The sequence below is a fragment of the Periplaneta americana genome, chromosome 3, assembly GCF_040183065.1.
Source record: "Periplaneta americana isolate PAMFEO1 chromosome 3, P.americana_PAMFEO1_priV1, whole genome shotgun sequence".
NCBI lineage: Eukaryota > Metazoa > Arthropoda > Insecta > Blattodea > Blattidae > Periplaneta > Periplaneta americana.
Genome location: NC_091119.1, coordinates 156,130,797 through 156,152,534, shown reverse-complemented (window position 1 = coordinate 156,152,534; position 21,738 = coordinate 156,130,797). Strand labels below are relative to the sequence as shown.

At 31.7% G+C, this 21,738-nt stretch overlaps 1 protein-coding gene across 7 annotated transcripts in view; it reads left to right on the top strand.

The window, feature by feature from the left end:
• Window positions 1-21,738, top strand: part of Nhe3 (Na[+]/H[+] hydrogen exchanger 3) — a 109,251-nt gene that overhangs the window by 70,545 nt on the left and 16,968 nt on the right. The window contains exons 15-16 of one of the 7 annotated variants that reach the window (XM_069822065.1): window positions 5,894-5,995; window positions 8,213-9,601. The exons of 4 other annotated variants lie outside the window; for them this stretch is intronic. In XM_069822065.1, coding sequence (XP_069678166.1) covers window positions 5,894-5,947 — 54 coding nt within the window. In that variant the 3' untranslated portion in view covers window positions 5,948-5,995; window positions 8,213-9,601. Of the gene's footprint in view, window positions 1-5,893; window positions 5,996-8,212; window positions 9,602-21,738 lie in introns of those variants that run through there. 2 more of the 7 variants (XM_069822067.1, XM_069822068.1) reach the window with 2 other exon arrangements.

Here is a 21,738-nt window from a genome sequence, read left to right as displayed (position 1 = left end):
GTATTATTGAGAAGGAAATTTCAGTTCATACCATGATGGAACAGATTATAAACATTCTTGGAAAGTTTGTAGAAAAATACCAGTAGTCACCGGTATGTAGTTTAAAATACTAATTACAGTTCGTGTAATTAGTAAATAAAAGCCTACAGAAAATAGGGAACTCAGTTTTTTATCAGCTCTCGTACAAATTGTAATTGTATTCTTAATATTGTAGTTTTAATCCCCTGACTCGTATAATTGTTTTCTTCATCTTTATTTATTTTATTTTTTAATTCTTCAGTACATGGTATAAGGGTATAATTAGTTTAGTAATTTTAATTCATAGTAGAAAATAATTTAAACATATGACTATATGTGTGAAGCCTTTGGAGAATGGATAGAGAATCTAAAAACAGACAAAAATTTATTGTAAGTACAGTAAAATCCCTCGTAACTGGCACCCAAATAACCAGCAATACCAAAACAACAGAACTTTTGACTGGGCCAAAAAAAAAAAAAGTTTAAATCTGCCACATTGTCACAGTATGGGCTGTCAGTTTTGCCACATTCGCACAAACTTTCATTTTCAGTGAATATTCGAACCTAAAATTAGTGTATTATTCGTCTTGTGTAATGTGTTTTAATACAGAAAATCCGCACAGTTTTTATGTTTATTTAGTTATGTTTGGGCGTCAGTATTAAATAACCGATTGAAATAATAAAACTGAAACCATGTGTTAATATTGTTCTTGCTAACCATATTGTGGTGTTTAATATGTTAATTTTTTCCCGAAGGATATCTTTAAATACATTATTTTCTCAGTTGAAAATTTCTATATAGATATGTTTATTTCATAACTATTGTCTATTAGTAATTCTTATCATGCTCTTAGGTTGTATTTGGAGCTATAGAGTTTAGCAGTCTATTAAAAATTTCCATTTTCTACTTAATTTGCCTGTAATTTTGTTTCCAACCATTCATTCTTTAAACAAGAAAACACTCTTGTGTAATATTTTAAATTCCAAATCCTTAATGTGACTTGACAGAGTTAGGACTGCATGCTTTGTTAACTTTAGTAATTAAACAGGATTCCATTAAAGTAGTTAATTGTTCCAACTTTCCCCCTTCAACTATGGATGTAAACCATGTCATTTTGTCAGCTAAAATGTGATCTCGTCCAGCATGTTCACTTCTAGTGTTGACGAAAGTTTTGGTTGTAGTTATTATGCCAATTAGTATAAGTATTTCGTTAGAACTGTAACATAATATGTTTTAGATTAGAGGAATTAGTACCTGTTGAATGCAGTAATTTCTCTGATACAACATGCGAATGTAGATTTTGTTTGGAGAAAATGTTTTCTTTTCTTTATTTACTCTTATTTTTAAAGAGTTGTATATGTATGAAAGATTAGACATTTAAAGAAAAGAAATTGCATTCTAGTATGAGAACAGTTCCACTTTATTTTTAGTGACGGTCAAAATATAAACTTTTCTACTGCTTAAATAAATAAATAGACTAATGGAAATGTTAAAGTTGGCCTGTAGGACATACTGTCATAAAGAACAATTATGTAGATTTGTTATTTTTCTTGTTGTTCCTTATTTCTTCCACCTGACTTTGAAATTACTTTTACTATTCTTCTTAAAATGTAATTCAGGTTGACATATTTTCCTCTTTTTCACTGTAGTTTATAAATAAATGAGAAGTAAGTTTGTACTCAAAATGAAAAATTGTTGCCATAAAGCTATGACTGAATCGATACAATTAGACCAGCTCATTTTCCACGATTTTTCAGATATAATTTTTGCTATGGCATTATTTCCATTGTGTTTTTGGAATTACATGTTATAAAAACATAATTTTAATATATTCTGAAATTAAGTGGCTATGATGATACTCTTCTTATCCATTTCATACGTTTTCCTTCAACAGACTAAAATTATATGTTTCAGTTGTTAGGCTTATTATTGTTAAAATTCATATTGGTAACATAATAAATTAATTGAAGTTATTAACCTCCGGACATTTGTTTTAATTTTGTATCGAAGTTTTTTTAATCTTCAGACTTTTGTTTTAATTTGATATATATTCTGAATATATATCATTGGAACAGTTGTGAAATACATAGAACTGAAAAACTTTGGAAGATTTTGAAGCAGAAGACTCTCCCTCCTTCATCCCAACAGACCCATGTGTGCTGAGACACAGTTTTGACATTGTTGGACGTCAAAGGCAACATAATATGACATAATTTCTTTAATTTTTACACTAAACAATGTTTAATATAAAATTAATTCATACTCTCTACATTACAGTCTTCACCTTTGTATTCGTGCACTATTTGACTTGCAGATACACATACTCCTTATAGTTGTACCTGCTGTGACATTCAGCTTGACAAAATGAAGTTTCGAATGTACCATTGAATAAAATATGAATTATCCTGAGATTGGAGTTGTGTTTATGTATTCATTTGGCAGAGATCGCATAGTTTCGAAATTGTCAAATCTTGACTTGTCACACTATCCCCAAGTTTTTCGTTCTGATATTCATAACTTTGCATATATTATTGTTTACTAAGAAGATTTTTTTTTCCAAGATTGAATATAATATTGTAGTGGTATGTCCCGAGAAAGGTTGGATATATTGTAATTTTTAAAAATCTCTCTCTTTGCTAAGTGTGAAATTTTATTCTTAATGATATTATGTTATTTAACGAACTACGAAGCAAATTATCAGTTTATTTTTTTAACTAATGGAAGATATATTGCAATTTTGCAGTTCTGTTGGGTGTGAAAAGAAGTGTGTTTCTATTTTAAAATGTTGATTAAAAAAAAAGGGCTCGGATTTCTATTAATTACAATATGTAAATATACATGCAATTTATAATCTGTAAACCTGTCCGTAAAAATTTGAAATATGATCAGAATTATATTATATTCTAGTTACGTATGAAGTGATCAAAGTAGTTTCAATATTATTAGCAGATAATTACACATGAGCTTTATTTTTGTGTGACGAATTTAAAATATGACCTGGAACATGTTACAACTTTGAAGGAAAAAATTCTGTCTTGGTGGAGAGATATTTCAGTGTAAATATATTATTTTTAAATTAATAATTTATTGCCATTGTAATCATGCTCCCAAGTTTATAGGTCACTGTTAACCTAGTCTGTTCTTAGAATTCTTCATTGGTCAGCCCTGCTTTATTTTGTTCCACGGAGTATATTATGAATAATTCACATTGAAACAGCATTCAGTGTACCGGTATTTAGGATTTCATAACAGGCATTTTCAGATTGTCAAATTTGAAAGGTCTTTGGTTGTTGGTTGCCTTTTACTTCAGGAAATTTGTTCATTATTATACGAGTAAGATAAGTATAGAATAATGTAAAATCATTGGGGAAAAGCCTGGATCATTATCTCCAAATTGTGTAGGCCTTCCACAAAACAGTTATACACTTCACAGTTGAATACCCAGTTTTTTGTTTCAAGACAGTCTATAATTCGAAAAGCAAGGTAAATTCAATCCCTACAGTGAAAATATTACACCCATCATTAAATTCCCCTCCTTCCCAAACTATAAATCTGAAAATTTACATCCATTGTCAAAAATTCCAAGTGGCATGTAAAATCTTAATTTGCGGGCTATTTTATAAAGGTGTCTGGAAAAAATTAAAATTGCTAAAACAGTTTATTTTCATTATTACCTTACGGCCTTGTACATTATTTAAACATACATTTGTATATTCAAAAATTCTTGTTGTTGTTGTTTTCTAATTCCAGGCGTTTGACAATAAAGTCATTTGACCTCTTGCACTCCAATATTTTTCAAAGATATTATCATGGCCAGCCACTGAAGCACAGATTTTGAGGTGTTCCGAATCCATTTCTTGGTTTGAGTTGCACAATGGGCAGTTAGGGGACTGATATATTCCAATTCTATGCAGGTGTTTGGCCAAACAGTCATGGCCTGTTGCCAATCTAAATGCAGCTACAGACGATTTTCGTGGTAAATCGGGAATTAACTGTGTATTATGATGCAGAGAGTTCCATTTTTTCCCTTGAGATTGTGTTATCAAATTTTGTTTGTTGAGGTCTAAGTATGTACTGTAGATTTAATAAATCTTTTCACAGAGTAATATGTAGATTTAGTAACAGGTCTGTAAGTAGCAGTGCTGCCCTTCTTTGCTAAAGCAACCGCATTCTCGTTTCCCACGATTCCACAGTGGGATGGTATACATTGGAATACAATTCTTTTATTGAGTGATATTAATTCAAAAATTCTTAAAATGTGCCAAAAATATACACTTGTTCCAAAATGTAACTTAGATATGACTGAAAACTAAAAAAGAATAAAATAATAGCTAATACAACGAGTAAAAGCTGAATCATCTTTATTGTAAAATAAACGTAGATAAATTTAAATATGAAAATAGATGTCTGGAAAAAATTACAAATCATAGAAATCCGAGCCATAGCGATAAATAATTATGTTGCATTATGTGAAAAAATTCTGCCTGGAGTCATATTGTAGGTCGTTATTTAAATGAAAATTCTGAAATTTGTATAGCCTATGGACACTTACAATCACCTACAGAACTTTTATTTATCTATTCACTTTTGGTTACTTGGCTTATTTTTTTCCTCATTTATTTTCAATATTGTAAGAGAATTTTATGTCCATAGTTAAAATTATCTACTCAGAACTGAATATATTATATACAACAATTTTTTTTAACATAATCCTTGCAATATTTACAGTGCTCTGTAGAGATTTGAGAATTCAAGAAGTTTACTATGTAACATGTAAATAACTAAGTTCTCGAGAATGTATGTTATATAGCCTATAATATAACGAAAGAATAATTTTTATGACTTTTGTAACTTTCAAAATTCTGTAGCTGTGACATAAAAAAATTAATGTACAGTACAGTGAGGTTACTTAAAGTGCTAGTGAAGATTTCATATTTATTCTCCTCGCACATTTTGGTATATTGAATTTGAGACATGGAATCACTAATATTGAAATCGAAATAATGATATCAGTTAGGAAAGCATAGAACCTAAATAACCTTAATATAGGCTATATACTAACTATAGCATTTACTCGGAATGATGCTCATAAAAATCTATAGACATTTGGCATCATTTGAAAAAGTCATCAGCACTTTTATTTGAGGATTATAGAGCTATTTTTGGGCGAATGTTCTAGTTTGATACAAATTACATATTTCTCCTCAGTGAGCACAAGTTTTCTTGTTTTTATTATGTCTAATACGCAGTCGGGTTCAGTAAACTTGTACTTATTTTTATAGTATATATGTATTTGTAACACGAAGAAATCAGTCTTCTTATTTCTCTGCCAGATTCTGTTTTAGCATACCAATCAGATTAAAAGAAGCTTGTTCAATAGTGTATTTCATAGTTGCATTGTTAATTAGCTGACAAGTATACATGAGATATTAAATTTGAATTAAACACCAACAAGCTTGTGAAAGGAAACTGCAGTGCTTTTTGTTTGTAGAAATGGTATTTTAGTATACCAAAGAGAAGGGGATGGAGACAGCTTTTAGAACAAAATTTGAACCTTTTCTGCCACTTATAAATAACCACACTGTATTAATAATGTTATACTATCTGATTTTATTACCTACTTCATCATAAAATATCGAGAAGTCGTTATTAAAAAGTTTTTTGTTGTTTGCTAATGCTCTTGACTTGGATGTCCTCCATTTGTCGTTCATTAAAAAGTTTTAAAACAAATTTTCTTGATTTTTCTAGGACCTGTGAATATTTTGACTTGTATTGAACTAGTATTCTTGGAATTAATGCGTGTGTTAGTCATTGCTGATAACTGTTCTGGATGATGATTCTCTGCAACTTTCTTGTTGCATGCAATCATGCCAGGAGGATGCAGACATTCGCAGTCAGCTAAGTGTTGAAGCCCACAATTTCATGTAGGACTCTTGTGGTATATATTGCTTTGAAACCTCGGCGCTTTCTACTTGGGTATGTGTTACTGTTGTTATTATGGTGTGGACGATTTGTGTGCACAGACAAAAACCCCCACTTTAACCAAATCTGTGATTCACAAAAAATATTAGCTGATTATCTATTGACACTGTAACTTCCTTTTACCACCATTAATGCTTTACATTTGATCCACAATAAATAGATTTCAGTGATAAAATTATTTTGTTTCCTTGACCTTCATCACACACAATTTTTTCTTCAATATTTTCTGTTTCTTTAAACTTTAAAATACATACGATCTGTCATTGTTTAATTAAATATCACGTATTTGGAAATTTGGAGTAATAATGATCTTCTTGTTTAATATGCATATATATATATATATATATATATATATATATATAGACACTTGTTTTTATTAATCTTCGCATAGATTGCTGTAAATAATCAGAAAGTACCCTAGTGTCTAAACTTAGCTTTAAAAAAAAAAGATAGAGGAATAATTTGAAACTCTTGATTTTTTTTTCTATTTTGAGGTGGTTACTCCGTGAACTCTTAAATATGACACTGATTATGATGAATCCTGTTCTGAGATTGGGGCACCCATTACATCTGATTCTGTTAGCCCTGTATGATAGGATGACATATGAGTATGGAAGTAGACAGGATGAAATGAAGATGGTGATAATGACAGCGAAAGGAACTCATGTTCTGGCACCGAAAGTTATTCAGCATTTGCTCTTAATGGGTTGAGGAAGAAGAACCCCTGAAAAACTTTAACCAGACAACTTGTCCCAACCAGGATTCAATCCTGGGCCCACTAGTTTCGCAGTTAGAGACATGCTGACCACTACTCCAAAGTGGTGGTGTTAGTCTGATGATAATTGAGCAGCTTTGTCTGTAAATAAGAAAATTTATTCGAATTATTGGAGCTGTTTCCTAAATTTAGAGACAATTTTTGAACATTGCAATATTTTTCTGCAGTCGAAATTTATGTATACATACATACATACATACATACATACATACATACATACATACATACATACATACATACATACATACATAGCCCCAGGATAGGTCTTTCACTGCAAACACAGCATTCTCCAATTTTTCCTATTTTCTGCCTTCCTCTTAGTCTCCGCATATGATCAATTTATGTATAGGAATATTAATCTCATATGTTAGACGTGAAATTTTTCTAAAGAAAATACTGTACCATATTGATGTTCAGTTTCAAAGATTTGGAGCTAATATAAGACAATCTCATATTTTAGACATGGAATTTTTTGTGAAGAAAATACTGTACCATGAAACTGAAAGATGTGGCAAACGTTTTCTGAGGTGACGAAAATTATTTTAATCTGGAATAAGGATTGGTCCTGAATTAGGAAATTTGACACTGATATATAGTTCGTTTACTCTTCTACTGCTGGTGACTATGAGTTAATGTGTCATGTCACTATATTCAACTGATCAAAGCACATTATCTCTCCGGACATTGTAAGAAGATTTTGAAAATTAACTTCTTTATTTCACCTTACGCATATTTCTGATAAATATTCGTACATATACTTCTATTTTTAAGTAATTTTTGCAGTGGAAATTGTGGTAGTAGTTCTTTTCTATCATTTTCATTTAGCTCGTTGAATCCTTGTAATGCTACTATTTCTTAGCTATTCCCTTTTCAGCTTACACAAATATAAAAATAGACGAAATCCTTCTGTAGTGTGATGAGGGAGGTAGACGGGAGAAAGGTATGCACTTGAAATCACATAATATTCAAAATTACATCTAGGCCTGAACAACTAATAATATAATGGCGCTGGGGGGAAAAAAAAAAGTAAATTGTACTTGTATATTGGTATTTGTGGCATTTTAAAGGAAGTTCATATAAATTTGGTCTTTCTTATTCATAATAGAAATGTAAAATTATGATTTCAAATAACAAATAACTACTACATCACATTGTTTGTTTTTCAGTTTCTGTGATAATTATCACCTCACAAAGAAATAATTCAGTATTCAATTATTACTTAAAAAAGATTGGAATTTTTAAATTTATTTAATAAAGTATGAAATTATTAATTTTTATGAGCTGGCATCCTTCACCTCCAGAAAATAAAGAAGAGCATCTAGCTGACCTCTAGGAATGCTTGAAATCTCACAAGAAAATCCTTTCACTTTGAATATTTGTGATGGTTGAAGTGTAGCTTGTTGAATTTGTAGTAATTGTATTTTATTTTTTTGCAGACTGAATGTGTTGCTAGTCCTGCTCCTGCATCTGGATATCGTGTGTAGTGTTTGTGTTTCCGTTGTTTGTCTTGCATGCTGCATTACAAGAGGCTGTTGTCAGTGCATGACAAGCTGTGATAAGTTTGCTTGGGCATTGAATGTACAGCCTTTATGCTGTATGTTTGTTTTGTCCACTCCAGCATGCTTGCAGTATTTGCTGAGATTTCTTGCACACTTCAAGAAAACATTTCATAGATGTTTCGATAATAAAATGAAATGTGACAGAGTTATGTTTTAAAATCACTGATTCTAGAATAGTAATGAAAATACATCTTTACTTGCATAATTTTCCCCATCCCTTAATGTACTGTTCTTAACTGATTTGAATGCGCATATTGTACCTGAAGGTAACATATATTAGTTCCAAGCATAGACGGTAATATTCTTCAATATATGTCAGTTAACTTGCAGCACAACTTCCCAGTCGAAGTTGTGGTTATGGCTTTCATACCTAAATATTATACACAAACCCTTAGTTTAATTCCTTAGTTTGCAGTATTTTAATTCAGTATTGGGGGGAAGAAATATCTACGCCAAAGAGCTCTTAATACTACTGGGGAAAAACAGTTCGGTGAAGGCATGTAATTTAGGTTAGTATGTGATTTAAAATACAGGGTACTGCCACTCTTTTTCAAAACCTGAACCAAACTTTTGATGTTAGATATTAATGTTATATTCTTCACAAACTTGTCATTGTAATAAAATTTACAATCTTAAAACATATTCATTACCTAAGTTTCTGTGGATCATCTAGTACACAATCTGTCATCTTTGAGATCTGGAAAAAAAAAAAAAAAAAAATAGGGATGCAGATGGAACAGCTATGCGAGTAAATATGGTTGTTCTCATAAGTAAATTCATGCAACAGGTTTGGAGTAACTTGTATTACAACGACAGATGCATGAGCAAATATATTAGAAGCAAGAAAAAAATATCAGGTCATCCCATGTCTAGTTAAATTCTTAAAAAATTAATTGCAATGCATTTTGATGATGACATTTATAATAAAACAGGCATTTTCGGTATACTGTAGTGCTTTGGTTTCCTTATACAGTAATAATTAAATGATTTCACTCATGTTTAATTTTAAATATTTAGCTCTTTATACATTTTTTATAAAAAAAATATATAAATTGTTTTTGATAGAAGCTGCTATATTCTCCAGTATAACCTAGGTGCTTCTAGTTTTTTTATTGCTTAACAGTAATACACAATTTGACTTTGGAATAGATGCACAGTCAGTGATGGGTAGGGGCCTGATTTTTTTGTTGAAATAAAACTCCTGATTTCGGTGTTGTACATGCTTCTGTTTCGGTTGATACTGGTATTTCGGGAAATAAGTATACATTTTAACACACATTCCTCATTCTTAAACTTTATTTAAGATGCCTATTAGCTTAAAATTTTACAGACACAATTAACACAATACAACATTCTCAGCATTCAAATACATTCCCAAAACACTAATTTAGCATTATTTTCAACATTATCTGCACGAAAGCTTGTGTGTGAGTCGGTAAACATTTTGGTGTATACTGGTTTTAAAATGAGAATGACAAACACAGATAAGACCAAGAGATATGAACACTACCAAGCAGCAGAAAAATAGCTACATAGCAGCCTGTGACATATCTCTAAATTCGAGAGTTTTAAATTATGTTTCTAGAAAGGGGTAAAAAACAGAAATGAAAACTAGAACCGCACTGATTTCTTTTTGGTATATTTAGAAATTTTCGTGATTATGCGGCTTTATTTCTAGACAACTTACATATTTTGCGCAAACCAAAAATTTCGCAATATTTTGCAGCTTTATTTCACTTAATGGTGATGTAAGTGTCTAAAAGGTGGAATACCACAGAAAATGACATTTAGAATGTTTTCGCGTTTATCATTGTTACCGAAAGGTCAGATTCCTAGTGATGGGACATTGTTTTCTTGTTATTCTTTATTCGGGTCTGTAAATTGAATGAACTGATACAAAGAAAGGTAGATACTTGCCAAATTTCTTTTTCCTCCTCAAGTTGTTGTTCTTTATTTTATGTCATAGTTTTGCATCTACCGGTACTTCAGTTAAGTAGTCTACTATCTTAATATGTTGGTTAGCCTACAGAAATGAAAATGTTACAGATAATAGTCATTGAATTGTACTTCCCAGAATTTGAATACTTTCGAGTATTCATTCAGATTTAAAGTTACTTGATCGTTAAATTGTTATCATGTAACATGTTAAACTGTAGAAATTTATATAAATGTACATCAAAATGCATTACTATGAATTTTTATAGTACTGGACTTGACATAGGTTGAACTTCTAATTTTCTTGCATACCCATATAGACCTAGGTACATTTGTTTGAAGTTTTGTATCAACATATGCGTAATTTATACTGTGATTGAAATTGTGATTTCATTTTCAGGTTAAGTTATTATTTCTTCATACATTCCAACGTCAAGCTTGTTAATCAGTGACTGTGTTTCTGTTGAATATTTATCTTAGTTATATTCTTGTACAAGGAAAATATCGAAATGTCGTATTTTGAAAATAATTGTTCTTTTTTCACAATGAAACAAATGAGCATTTAATTGAAAGCATTTTTTACTCATTTCACGACTTTGTGCTTCAGGACTTTAGGAGTGTATTTGCAGTGTTCCACAATGCAATTGCCGCCATGCTGGAATATATTCTTTGCATAATTTAAATTTACGCAAGAGTAGTGTCATTTCTCACTGTCTGAACATGATTTTTTTTTGAGACGGAAGTAAAGCAGGAAGTACTGTGCCTTAGAGTGATGTTGTGTACAGCTCGTTTCGAATGATACTATGCTTCAAAATTTTATGCAGTGTAGCAAAATAGTCAGAGCACTGGTGAGGGTAAAAATTTGTCAGTCCTTCTTCATCTGGCATGTGAGGATGTGAGGATTTTGCAGTGTAGTAATTGAGAGGTGCTCTGCAATAACAAGGTATGTACATATACTTCGGTATAGTCGCCACAATTGGATACTTTAAAGTAGAAGGGTACAAAGTGCCAAAATGAAACATTGGAGATAAGATAAAAAAATGTAGCTATAAGAATAATTGTACACATATTTGTGTCATGTTTTTTTTTTACTGATAGAAAACAGCAATAATACAGTATTTACTCATTAATAATAGTGGTATGTAAAGACATTATTTCTCCATATTTAATTATATAACACAGATTGTGAAAAGGGTTAAGTAATGGGTACAGTTGCAGTAGAATGGTGCAAAGTCCAGTGCCTATTTTTTCCTATTCTGGAGCAATTTTTACTTACAGATCTGCCTGTAGAACTGCCTATGCTCCTCATTTGGAAGATAGGGAGTCATTGCTAGTAGATCCCCCTTCTATTCTTCAGTAATTTCCCTATTTTATGCTTTAACTTGAAACAATGCTGACTGCACATCTTTCATGTTTTTTTTTTATTTTTTTTATTTTTTTTATTTTTTTCCTTTTTAAGCACTTTAATGGTATGCACTGCTTCATTATCATGGGACTATTTCACAAAAACACTACCTGCTTTACTAACATCATACTGAATGCAACATGCCTTAGAAATATTCAAGTTCTTGATGGAAATTAGTTGATCAGCAACATCTTGCATATTAAGGAAATATGGCTCTAGCATTGAAACGGTTTGAAATGGTTTTACAACTTTAGAGTCTTGTACGATTTTAAGCAGGTCACTAGGTATGAAGGCTTTTGTCACTTTCTGTTGTTTTTCAATCAAAGCGAAATCAGAATTGCATTGCAAGAAACTGTGGCCGCTGAGAAGGAAACGTTGTTCTATGTGCTCAAATAAACCAATGGCAACTAAAAAGAGACACATGAAAACCATTACACGATTTTAGTTTTCAGCTGCACAGTTATCAGATTCTTCTTGTTTGTTATGTCCATATTCATCAGTTTTAGTACACACGAGGCAATCTCATTGGCACTTCTACTTGCGATGCTTTCATCCCACATACACATATAAGACTGCATTGTATCATATACACAAACTCCAAAGTTATAACGTGAAAGCTGACATCTGTAAAACATTTCGCTGTGTGTAAGTTTGGGCACAAACATGACCTGTTGACCATTGCATCTATGATGCAGCTTAACAGGACGCTTACCGGCTGAAACTACATGGTGCTGGCAATGTAACATCTAAATATCTCGCTTAAGAAACACAAGTGAATGTAGCCTCTTTCATACATTATCCTCCGAGGTACATTGCACTTTTCTGCATAATAATTTCGTTTTCTATGATTTTGGCACTTTGCACCTTTCTACTTTAAAGTATCCAATTATTAATGTATCAAAATAACAAATTCAATAATGAAATTTTGACGAATAATACATTACACTTATACATATAAACTATCAATAATACTAATTCAAAAACCCTGATTTGCAAAGGCATTTCTTCGTTAATGAAAACAATGTTACTTCTACTTACTGCCAAACACTCACTTCTTGCACATACCTTGTTATTGCAGAGCATCCCTCAATTACATCGCAGTGTAATATTGAACAAATTACGCCTTCTGTGTGTGAACACCAGCAGTATTGAAAGCAATGTAAAGTTTGTCAAGAAACACACTTACAGATGTCATAACTTAAACATACGAATAGCTGCTGTAATAAGTGGTGGGTTGACAATCATGTTCGTGCATCAACTGTTTTTCCGATGTCATGTCTTGAAAACAGCCCTCATTTTGGTGTAGGAGTGAGGAATATCTTGAACTAGCAATTCCATGAATGGATTGGCTGTCTTGACACAACAGAATGGCCACCCAGATCATGCGACCTGACGCCATGTGATTTTTCGCTGTGAGTTATCCTGGAAAGTGATGTTTTTGCTAAGAAGCCGCAGGATCTGTGTCAGTTGTGACATATGATTGAACAGTCATTCATGAAAATCGATGAAAATCGTGAGTTATGTTTTACCATCAGTAAATCAGTGTCTAAACATTGTGAATTGTGTATCGAGAAACAAGGCCTCCATTTTGAACAAAATCTGTAAAGGAAAGTGTAGTCAAATGTAAATTTAATGTAATTAAATGTAAGGAAGTGTTTGAGGAAAGCGACTTTTGACCCACCTTGTATTTATTCTACTTTCCCCTACTGTACTTTACATTCGTGGAAAGTATCTATATAAATTCATCCTCTTTTCAAATAATGAAATGTCAGCAATGTCCTGTGAGATTTGTATTGGACGGATGAGGACCTTTCACTTCCTCAGCTATTTTCATTCCAGATCAACTTTTAAATTATGATACACTGTTAAATAAAGAACTAATTTGTTGGATTTTGTTTCAGTTTCTTACTACGTAGGCAAAAGCCATGAATGTTCCAAAAATCTTTACCATTTACCAAACATTGTACAAAAAACCAAAAGCATTCAAAATACGTGCAATACATTCTTATTGAAATAAGCTGTTAAATGAACTTCGGCATTTGCATTATGGATCACCTCACAAATATGTACACATTTTGAATCTCTTTATATAACTATACATTACCTTTTTATCAATATTAGAACATGTTAGAAAATTTTTATGAAGTTCTCTTTATACATTGAGAAAAATGTAAATAATTCGTTGCTTGAAATAAACGCTTTGCTGTTGTCAGTTCTTCATAAAATCTATACCATACGCAAAAATTAAGAATAAAATATTCAGTTCTTTCTATACAGAGAACAGTAATGAGAAGGGAGAAAAAGATAGTTTTGTTCTCTCCATTGAAATGTAATATCATTTAATAAAACAGCTTGATGATTGTGACTTGTTAAACAAAGACTTGGCTGTTCTTAGTTTATAATCTTGTTAAATAAAATTTTAAATGTATTGAGCTTTATTTTATTTTCCTGTCACATTATTCCTTTGTACATTTATAATTAGACAACTTATGTGTTCTTGCGTATGTGTTTATTTATTTTTTCACAATGACTGTCATAGATGTAAAGAAATAAGCTGTACGAAATTTAGCACAATTTGATATTTTTTATTTAATTATTTCATTCATTCAGTATACTTTTATTTCGTAACTTGCAAGTACTGTACATAATCCATATTGCATCTTGAATTAGGCACAAGTGTTAGTACCAGTCTGCAATAATAATGCTGTTCTATGTGAAAATAAGTCACATCCGAAATGCAAATTAATGATATGTTAAAATCATTTTCAAAATGAACTAATGAAGAAGAGTAGTTGATGTAGTTTCAATTATGTAGAAGATTGATTGTTAATTTCTTTGTTCATATTCATTTTAATTTTACTTTGAGCATGATAGCAAATCTGTCACTCCTCCTATCTCCCACTTTCACGTATAGAATACTCCTTGTGCACAACATATAGTATGAACCAAGAAACTCTTATTGGTAGCTGTTTTTTAAGATTTGTGCAACTAGAATGGTTTTGAATCTTATCAAGTAGAAAAGAACAGTTGTTTTACTCCAAATTATGCAAGAACCCCTTACTCTGAAGTGATATAAATATTTAAGAAATTTGTAACACAATGAATCTATTTTTACAGTATTGAATGTTGGAAAATAATTATATAGAGCATTCCACTGACAGTTGGTCCAGTCCTTTGTTTACTTATTTTCTTACTCAGTGGTTTAGTCGGACTGGAATGCAGTGGAACGTTGTTCTGGAAAATAAAAATTATGCATGTCGAAAACATGAGGATGTCAGACTTTACACCCAGTAGGAGTCCATTTGGTGATCGTTAAATTGATAGGGAGAGTTTTTGTAAATATTTTTTTTCCAACAAAACCACTGTTCATACCCACAGCTCACAGGTTACTTGCTAGAAAATTATGGATACCGATCACATTGGGTCCACTTGTCAATGGAACACTCTTAATAATCAAATTAGTTTCTTGTATAATGTATTCAGTTACTGACTAAACCAGTAATCCTATTCCATCCTTCTATTGTCTTGTACTTCAGAGCTATTGGCCTGATACATGCATTGTTTATTTTGAACGTAGCTTCATGTTGCTTTGTTCTAGCTGCTGTTATATGCTATAAATATAGCTAAGTGCAGTTGAATTTAGTATATAGATTTAAAGAGAGGAATGTAAAGTTGAAGCATGCAGTCATTCATATTCAGTTATTCTTATTCTTTTTTTATTATTTTAATATTACTTCTGTGTAAGTATAGTATCATGATTTTATATTAAAAATTAGCATGTAAAATAAATATTTCATATTGATAAATGGTTATATAATACCAGACAGTAAGTAAATTCGAAAATTACAATAGAAAATGTAATTGGTTCTTCTATAATAATAATAATAATAATAATAATAATAATAATAATAAATTCAGTAATTTCATCCACGCAGTAATGAAAATTTAAAAAAATTACACATACCTTACAGATGTAGTTTTCTGGCCTTTCTTCTGTATATTACCTCTTAAATCACTGACCAGCAGTAATGAGCAACAACTGATCGACATGTTCGATTTGCCCTGATAATTTCCATCTAGGGTCACAATCAGTGGCGATTTCTCTTAAGGAGCACAGGAGCAGTGCACCACCTCTTCAAATAACACATGTTTTTAAATTTATATCAATGAGCTGCAGTAGACTATGTGAGCGACATAATTCTTTATTATAATGCTATGTAAAAATAACACTGCACGTGTACTGGTCTTGTTGACGCCTGGGAATTATGTTTATCGCTCGACACTTGCGGCACACTGTTCCATTCGAGCATGCGCAGTAGTACTGTTTCACTGGCAGGCTTTGGAGCATGGTAGGGAGGCAATACAATGTGCATAAGAGGGGTTAGGAGCACTTTCAGATGTGTTCTCAAGCTGTTTGCAGTAATAGTTAGATCGTTACATCACAAATGTTACAATGAATAGTGTGCAAAATCTATGTAATTTTCTGTAAGACCTTTAAACGAAAAGATCAAAATAAAGAAGATGGGTACACCTACACGTGAATTAAAATTACAAGTGGCGAAGCATAGTAATAGAGAAGAGAAAAGAAAATTGAACATTCGGACTTACGAAAAAGCAATATGCGGCTACAATATAAAAGACGCTGTATTTTGTTTTGCTTGCCAATTGTTCAACGGCGATAATTTATTGACAAAAACAAATACGTTTTATGAATTTTATTTATTTTTCTGTTTGAATTTAGGACTGTGCGTAGTAACTAAATAATTTTGATTATCGTTCTGCAGGTATGATTGATTTGAATCACATGAATGAAATAATTAAAAAACACGATTCTTCAGCTGCACACATCAACAATAATGTTAAAGTAGCAGTATTGGGTCAAACAAACATACAGACACAATTGGATTTAATATTGAATTGTTGAACTTCACAATGATAAAGTTACCAAGAACAGATATGTGCATGCGATTTTGTGGAGCTTTTGAGTTGGCTTTAAGAGGTCACGATGACGGAGACTCATCTTTAAACGCTAATATTTTTCTTGGCCTCATCAATTTAAAAGTTCTGAATTAGACGCACTCTTAAGGAACATTTGGAAAGAGCAACAGTGTTTAAGAGCACATCAAACACTATACAGAACGAAGTCCTTCAAGCCATTTTGCATGTATGCCATGATGAGATTTCAAAGAAATAAAGAATGCTGTTGACTTTTTAGCAGTTAAGGCTGATGAGACGACAGACGTATCGAATGTTTGTGAACATGTGAACTTTGTTATAAAACGCAATATAGCTAAAACAATATTATTTACGATGTGTTGCAATAGAAATTCAACATTTTACTTTGCTATTAATGGACCTACATAGGAAACTAATTAACTGCAATTTCTTGACTAACAAAATTATGTAAATCTATACCTATATAACATATGTTAATAGTTATGGAGTAGTTAGTACAAATAATGATAATAATAATAATAATAATAATAATAATAATAATAATGAAGATAATAATAATAGGGTGTAATAATAATAATAATAATAATAATAATAATAATAATAATAATAATAATAATAATATGATATTCATAATAAATATTTGTGCACCACCAGGATTATTTATCACCACACGCCACTGGTCACAATCATTTACTTGTCCCAAAATTTACAAGAAAGAAAGCCAAGAGGGAGTGGAGAAAATGCATTTTGTCTAGCACCCCATATTACTGTATGCTATTTACATATTGTCCACCAATTCACTGTAGCTTGGAGTCCTCTTTTTTCCTAGGAAATCTGTTACAACGACTAGAAGGTTTTCCATGAAATTTTCTCCTCGTCCTTTAACATCCCATCGAAATGCTCTCAAACATCAAGTTTCGTATTTGGAAACTATGAAAGTTCTTTCTTTGATAGAGCCTTTTAGTCGGGGAAATTTATAAAAAAAGAATTAGGCCAACTTAGGGTTTCTTCTTTAATAGCTATGGTCTTTTCAAAGTTTTTTCGTCAGTCCAAATTAAATATGTAATGTCTGTATTATTTTGCTCTGGTCTATCATGGTTTACAAGCAACGTTTTTGTCACTGGGTTCTCTAAGGGCCTTTGCTTAGTTCCACAATGTTTGTTCTTTTCACAACTGTCCCACTCACACAGGAAATAGCAGTAGTTGGTATAACGTACTAAAGACAAGGTATGATAGCTATAACTTTCAGATCTGCACATATACACCAATTAAATTTGTCATAATTTATACATTCTTTTAATTATTTTTTTAAAATATAATTTACGTCTCATATGACCATCATAAATGCCTATAGGTGTCATCTATCTGGGGGAAGCTGCATTATGATTTTAGGGAGTCGGGCTTCCACAGTGGATTACGACAAACCAGGAATCTGACAGCTCTGGGTAGCGCTCTCTTGGACAGATAGTACCATGGTGAATCACAGTATCTCCAGTGCTGCAATCTTCATTCAAAGTAGGATGCAGTAGGACGTAGTTACATGATTTGCAAACAAATGCCATCGATCTGAGGAAGCTGCAGACAACAGGAAGACTCCATCAGACCTGGATGCCGTAGCTGAATTGATAAGATGGCACCAAGCAGTGAATCGTGTACTTACAGGAATGTGGTCTTAAGAACTTAAGCAATCATCCCACAATATGGAGGTTGGCACAATAAGCCTGAAACTGTGGGCCAAGCCTACAGGTCTTCTTCAGAAAAGGGGGGGGGGATGGAAATTGACTTCATTTTAATAATTGAGCATCAGAATTTAAAATGCAATTAAAAGCTATGTCTCATAATTAAATTTATTTTTATGTTTTCTTAAAATGTTCAGACACACACAATCAATGGACCTCGTTAATTATACTTCTCTCATAAACTAATATTATGCAAAACATGAGGCTTCTTTGAAATATAATCACGAAACTTAGCACAACTGAAGGTTTTAAAATTTAGTCTCTTGTTAAATGTCACACTTCATTATAAAAGATCTCGTTATAAATGTTTCATTAATTATCATAGTAATACAGTAGCCCATATGGCTTGATTAACACCAAAACATAAAAATTATTTTGTAACTTTGCAATAGGGCTACGTTGCTGTAGGACAAATAAGCCACTATGCTTCGTATTCATTTCTCCCTGCTGTAAACACACATACTTCTTTGCCAAAGCATCAGTGAATTTAAATTTTCTTTTCTGCATCTTGATGCACTTGTTACAAATTAACCACTACTACTCATATAAGTTTCGTGCTTCAGCAGTCTGCAACAGCCAAAGGCAATGAACCAGTGCAGTATTTCTATTGCTGTCCTCTGCCATGACATAAAAGACTACTGAATGACTTTTATTTTTATGATAGCCATGTTGCTGTGATGAGTTGCAGCTAATTGCGTTCTTTCCCGAGACATTTATCCATTTTGAAATAACGATTTTTTTTTTCTAAAAATGTAGGACATTCAAGATTTTTAAGAAATTCCCCCCGGATGCTGGACAGAAGGTTAAAATGTAGGGCATGTCTAGTAACCCTATACCTACTTAACAATCTCTAAAATTTCTTATTTGAATAATTCTAATAATTTATATCCCATTTTTTAGCTATGAGCCTTTCACATTAAACCTTTAGAATATATTTATAGAAGCATTGGTTACCTGTTTTTGGTGCAGAAGTACATTCAAAGTAGACTGACAAAACCATCATTATATGGAACAAAGCTATTTTCCATTTATTCATGGAATAGCAGGAGTTGTCAAACATAATTTTTGTAATTTAGGTCTAAAATTGTAATGAGAACCTGGCATTATCACAGTTAACATGTTTTTAAATCTTGTTTAATTTCTAGTTAGTATATTCTATAACTTTTTTTTTTGGACATGCATAAATTTGACGTGTTTTATGTGATGTTTTCATGTCACTTTTTGTTGCATTTTTATGCTGTTATGCTTGCAGCTTTCATAATGCATGTTTTTGTATCTCCATAAAGTAAATATTGCTTGTGCCAGCACTAATGAGTAAATAAAAGTATCTGTTATATATTCCATTTACATAAATTAGCTTTAATTTTGTATTAATTTTTTAACTTGTCAGCATTTGAATGAATGGAACACTGAACAAAAATTAATGTAAAGTTAGAGAAATACCATTATATTTAACATTTATTGCCTTGCCACATAATGTGTTGTTTTTGTTGTTTTCTAATGCCAGGTGTTGACAATAAAGTCATTTGACCTCTTGCACTCCAATATTTTTCAAATATATTATTATGGTAAGCCACTGAAGCACAGATTTTGAGGTGTTCCGAATCCATTTCTTGGTTTGAGTTGCACAATGGGCGGTTAGGGGACTGATGTATTCCAATTCCATGCAGGTGTTTGGCCAGTCATGGCCTGTTGCCAGTCTAAATGCAGCTACAGATGATTTTCGTGGTAAATCGGGAATTAATTGTAGATTATGAAGCAGAGAGTTCCATTTTTTTTCCCTTTTGATTGTGTTATCAAATTTTGTTCGTTGAAGTCTAAGTATGTAGATTTAATGAATCTTTTCACAGAGTAATATGTAGATTTAGTAACAGGTCTGTAAGTAGCAGTGCTGCCCTTCTTTGCTAAAGCAAACACATTTTCGTTTCCCAGGATTCCACAATGGGATGGTCTCCATTGGAATACAATTCTTTTATTGAGTGTTCTTAATTAATTAATTATTATAATTAATTATTAAACATAATATGTTTAGTTACATTTTATAATATTGCAAGCTCTCTGATGGTCATCTGATAAAAAACTAATGTTTTCATCATATTTTGGTTAATGCATGAGTAACTTGTATAAAGTCAGTACAGTATTAAATATGTACTTATAAGGAAATATAGCATTAAAGTAGAAAGGCAAACTGCAACTTTGAAAAGGAAATTGTATAAACCAAAATTTTGAGGTTTATTGTATAAAAACTCAATATCTACGAAATCGTCTTAATCAAATACTTAGAGAAGTGTATTATCTCCACAATCTAAGAAAACTGTATAACAATATTGCTAGTAAACACTGTTGTTTATCATATCAAAACTTCAAATTATACTGGTATTAGTTTGTGAACCAAGCATTAAAGAAAAATTGTTGTCGGTGTATCATCATTTTGACTACGTAACATTGTAATTATAATAAAAAAATCATCAACGAATTATTATAATATAAAGAATATCAACACTAAGTTCATTATAATTATGAACTTGATTATTAAGACACAGTGTCTATTTTACTCATATTGTAATTTCTAGACTCATTATGTTAAACTCTAATATGTTGTTGTTGTTGTTTTCTAATGCCAGGCATTTGACAATAAAGTCATTTGACCTCTTGCACTCCAATATTTTTCAAAGATACTATCATGACCAGCCACTGAAGCACAGATTTTGAGGTGTTCCGAATCCATTTCTTGGTTTGAGTTGCACAATGGGCAGTTAGGGGACTGATATATTCCAATTCTATGCAGGTGTTTGGCCAAACAATCATGGCCTGTTGCCAATCTAAATGCAGCTACAAACGATTTTCGTGGTAAATCAGGAATTAACTGTGGATTTTGATGCAGGGAGTTCCATTTTTTCCCTTGAGATTGAGTTATCAAATTTTGTTTGTTGAAGTCTAAATATGTAGATTTAATAAATCTCTTCACAGAGTAATACGTAGATTTAGTAACAGGTCTGTAAGTAGCAGTGCTGCCCTTCTTTGCTAAAGCATCCGCATTCTCGTTTCCCAGGATTCCACAATGGGATGGTATCCATTGGAATACAATTCTTTTATTGAGTGATATTAACTGAGAGAGCATTTTAGTTATTTCTGCTGTTTGAGATGAAGGTGTGTGTTTAGAGATGATTGATAGAATAGCTGCTTTGGAGTCTGACAATATAACTGCATTCCTAAACTACTAACTACTCAACCCTTGAGTAGTTTTTTTATGAAAGTTAAACTGGGTGTTTATAATTATCTGGCAATGTAGCATAAATTTTATGATGCAATACGAAGTTTAGTTGTAGCTAGAAACTCTAATATAAAGTAACAGAAACTTATAATGC